The sequence below is a fragment of the Gastrolobium bilobum genome, unplaced genomic scaffold (genome assembly GCF_033153095.1).
Source record: "Gastrolobium bilobum isolate Gb01-03AN ecotype WA unplaced genomic scaffold, APGP_CSIRO_Gbil_v1 utg11163, whole genome shotgun sequence".
In the NCBI taxonomy this organism is placed as follows: domain Eukaryota; kingdom Viridiplantae; phylum Streptophyta; class Magnoliopsida; order Fabales; family Fabaceae; genus Gastrolobium; species Gastrolobium bilobum.
This window is the reverse complement of record NW_026897223.1, coordinates 149,651-154,088: the sequence shown is the minus strand read 5'-3', so window position 1 is coordinate 154,088 and position 4,438 is coordinate 149,651. Positions and strand designations below refer to the sequence as shown.

At 31.1% G+C, this 4,438-nt stretch overlaps 1 protein-coding gene across 1 annotated transcript; it reads right to left on the bottom strand.

Annotated features, from left to right (window-relative positions):
• Nucleotides 1-200: 200 nt before the first annotated feature.
• On the bottom strand, nucleotides 201-1,718 carry LOC133304952 (peroxidase 44-like). The gene is made up of 2 exons (XM_061505039.1): nucleotides 1,527-1,718; nucleotides 201-968 (listed from the first exon to the last, which is right to left on the bottom strand). Exons 1-2 carry the CDS (start codon nucleotides 1,716-1,718, stop codon nucleotides 201-203), a joined length of 960 nt encoding a protein of 319 aa, XP_061361023.1.
• Between the last annotated feature and the right edge of the window lie 2,720 nt (nucleotides 1,719-4,438).

The window sequence follows — 4,438 nt, the reverse complement described above, 5'->3', positions numbered from 1 at the left end:
TTAAAAATAAAGGAAAAGTCATATACTTCTGTAAAAAAATTGCATACAATCTAATTGTTAAATACCATAAATTAAGCTCATTTTATTATTTTTAAATGCAACATTCTTGTGTTTATTATTAACCAATGATCATTTATAAATATCGATCTGTAGCCTGTATACATCTTGAAGGCAGTTATTTTCCAGCGGACATTAACATTCTATCTAGGAAAATTAAAAGCCCTACAATTGTTTCTAATCTCTCCATCATTTCCAACCAAAACATCAACACTTCCCAACTTTATCATAGCATTTGCAAAGTTAACTTGAAAACTAGCACCATCTTGGGCAAAACTCGAAACAAAGTCTTTTGAGGATGGATCCAGAGCTAATTGTTGATCAATGTTAAGTATCCCTCTCCTCTGAATTAGTTGGATATAAAATTGATTGTCAAATGCAAGAGGTGTGTTTTGGTCCAAAAACACAGTGGGATCATTCATTGTTGAACTATTGGATGACCCACATATCTTAACCAACGTAGCATCCAAAACAGGATCCATTGTAGGATCAGAGTGTACTGTAGAGCTTGAAAGCCTATCTCGAAAGGTACTACAGTGAGCAAAACCAATACTGTGTCCTCCCAAAAGGGTCACCATTTCAAATAATGTAAACCCCTTTGCCGTGAAATGTTGTAGAGCCTGAGATACATTGAATGATGGTGCAGGAAGTTTCACTTGAGAGACATTGGATACTAGTCCATCTCTTCTTCCAGTGGGGACAATGTATATGGGTCCCCCTGCTAGACCCACTGCATCTCTTGTTGCAAGTGCAATGATATCTGCACATGAAACAGTTGAAGGACAAGATTGTTCTAAGACTCTCTTGGCCTCATCAATTATCTCAAATCCACGAAGTGATTTGTTTGGTACTGCTTGCTTTTCTGAAGACGTAGTGTTGGTTGGATCAATTAGTACAGAGGCATCACAACCCTGAAACCAAAATGTTAAAAAGGAAAATGTGTAAGCATTATTTTATTTTATTTTTTTATCAACCCAATGTCCAAAATTCCAATTGCTATACTAATTCGGTTTTGAATTCAAATCTCTCCAAGCTCTAAGGAGTTGGGACTCTCAAAAACCGAACTCGTTATTCTTTGTGCCCGTCAAATCTTGAGATTTAACTGAGTCGTCACGATACCAATAACTCTCGAGTATGTGTAAGCATTTTTTTTATTGGTGTAAATATGAAGCTTTAAGCTCGTTGATTGTGTGAGCATTAAATACAAAGAAACTTTATCCTGTTTATTGCATAAAATGTAGGGCTTAAAGCCTCTCTTGCAATAGGAAGCTTTGGGTAACTGCAGTGCAGCCGACACAAAAATATGGTGGAGCCCACCATATTTTTTTATAAAAAAATTAAATAAAAAACAAAAATTTGTGTGAATCAGTGGCATCAGGCATGAGAAGAATACTTCTCCAATTACAGATTTTCCCTAAAATATATATGTAAATATGAACTAACATTAATGTGCAATGTATGGTTCTTACTCTGACAAAGCAATCATGAAAGTGCATGCGAAGCAAGGCCGCACTAATGGATCCGTCTTCAATAAAATGCCTTTGCACGACATTGAATACAATGATCTCTGCCATTGGACAACTAAAGCTATAGAAGCCAACGCTTAGGTTAGCAAATGTGAATGGTAGTGCACATAAGAAGATTAGGATAGTAATCTTCATTTTGCGATAGCACTTCTTCCTCTCTGTTTGTGCTTCCTTTCTTAAGTTTTTGGCAAATGCAATCTATAAGTAATGGTGAACCCTGGGGTCCAGCATGTTTGAGAGTCGAGACACACTACATTTCCTAGCGTTTTTGTGAGATACATCCACGTGGTAGCATCGTGACCACCCCTTCACATTTTATTAAAATTGAATTTGATTTATTATTAATTCAACACATAATTAATTTACCAATTTGAATTTGACTTGTCATCAATGCTAATTGGAATGAAATTAAAGATAATTTAATACTTTCTATTCATTTTACAAGGGGTTCAATGAGATTTGGTTTTGATAATTGTGATCATAAATGTGGCTATTAAGTATTAACATAAAGTAATTTAAAGCTAAAATATAATTATTTTTCATATTATTATAATTTTAAATTATTTCCAAAAAAAAAAAAATTTAAATAAATTTATGTAATTTAAAGAAAAAAATATTTTAATGAGGTTAATATGATTCTCGAATTGGGAAAGTATGAATTATCAAGTAATTTAATCATATTTTCCCATTAAATTATTTTGTTAATAGTCATTTTTATCATCTCATTAATCATAATCCAATTGCATTAAATTACTTGTAAAATTAAGAGGCCCTTGTGTATGATTCATAGAATAGCATTGTATTGATTTTACTATATTTCCATTGACATTAATGACAAATCCAATTTTGGACACCTTTACTTAGGTAAATTAATTACACAGAGTGAGTGAATGATTAATCTAACATAATTTTAAGAATAAATACCTTTTCTAGTCCCTAACAAAAAACACGATCTCCACTTTAGTCCCTAACAAAAAAAATTAATCTCGAGGTCCCTAACAAATTCAAAATGGTCCCATTTAGGTGAAATCGTGGTCCCTCACAAATTCAAAAAAGACCCATATTAGTCTCTCAAAAGGACTAAAATAGATCCACTCTGAATTTAATAGGGACTAACCGACTAATTTTTTTTTGTAAAAGATTAAAGTAGAGACCGTATTTTTTGTTAGGGATCCAAAATAGTATTTACTCTCATTTTTATAAGAAAGGATGAATAGTCATGGTGCTGCCACGTGATAGTATCCGTTAAATACATTAGTGTTCTAACGTGTTTTCCAAACCATGTTAGTGTGTTTTTGCTCGAAATGAGTCCTTTTATTGTCATACGATAAAATTTTAATTATCAATCAACAAGTCAATAATAATGATTTTGTAATTTCTTAGTCCAAATTTTTTTCTCTCTCTTTTCTCTCTCTCTTTTAGACGTTATGGTAATGATCCTCTTACATAACATAATCATGTTAAATCATATATGAAATGATTCACTCCCCTTTTTGTTACATAGAATGATAAATCAGCTGGCCACATCACCATATCATATATAAATTTGAAAAAATTTACCATAACGTAGGTAAAAAAATCCGACACATAACTCTTTTATTTGGATTTAAATTTTTAATAGAGAGCCATTGAATGAATTATCATTTCTTTTAATTAATACATACAATTACATTGTATTACTGCTCTCTAAGCTTAAAGGGAAACAGTTATGTAGACTATTTCTTTTTTATATTTTTCCATGGGATAAGATATTGTGACACCCAAGTTATGTTACACCTATGTGACATCCAGTCAATCTCACCGTTAGATCGCTTATGTTGATCCAACGGTTATATTTATTTCCATCTTTGTATGGTCATGATTTCCCAAATTTAAAGTGAAAGCATTAAATATGGGAAATCATAACCATACAAAGGTAGAAATAAATATAAAATATTAAATTTGGGAAATCATGATCATACAAAGATGGAAATAAATATAACTGTTGGATCAACATAAGCGATCTAACGGTGAGATTGACTGGGTGTCACATAGGTGTAACAAAACTTGGGTGTCACAATATCCTATCCCTTTTTCCATATATCAACAATATTAAACGCTTTGACAATGATAAGCTAGCCTTTATAATAGTAAATCATCAAGGAGAATTAATAAATGAGTATTATTTAATTGAAAAGAAAATTTTAAAATTATTGAAAACCATCATATAATTTATTATTATTATTATTATTATTATTATTATTATTATTATTATCAATGGATATAACTCTTTTTAAACGTTTGAGTAATTAACCGTAGTCATTTAGTTCTCAACATTATAATTAATATATAACAGTTACCGACTTACTAACACGTGAATAGCTATAACTTTTTATTGAGTGATTAATAACAGTAAAATTTCATTAAGTGCATTTTTGACTGGTAAATAAAATTATTCTCTATTCTATTAGTCTTTGTTAATAATCCTATAATTTTTTATCCCTTTAAATAAAATATTATTTCATACTAATCCCTATCATTATTTTTTTCCTTGCACTATTCCATGTGTGACAACCAATGAAAAAAAAATATATCAGGTGAGAGACTTGGTTAGGTTGTACGAAATTATAGGTTTAAATCTTAGTGCAACCGTTTGTATATACTAAAAAAAACATTTAAGCTTAATTCCTCTTCAACCCCAATGGAGTGACACAACTAATAAATGGGTTAAGCCTAAGAAGCAAACTGATGGGGCTGAAACGTCTCTGGTTTAATTCTAAACAAAGAAATTTGGGGTTAGTAATAAAAATCTTTGTTCTTTATGTCAGGAAGGAAATTTATCTCATCCAAATAGGTTGACAGTGACACACCCCTGA

Bases quoted from the DNA above. Each gene is read 5' to 3' on its own strand.
- LOC133304952 (XM_061505039.1), bottom strand. From the start codon at position 1,718: ATGAAGATTACTATCCTAATCTTCTTATGTGCACTACCATTCACATTT. The intron at 969-1,526 runs GTAAGAACCATA...TTTTGGTTTCAG, and splicing joins TTCATGATTGCTTTGTCAGA to GGTTGTGATGCCTCTGTACT.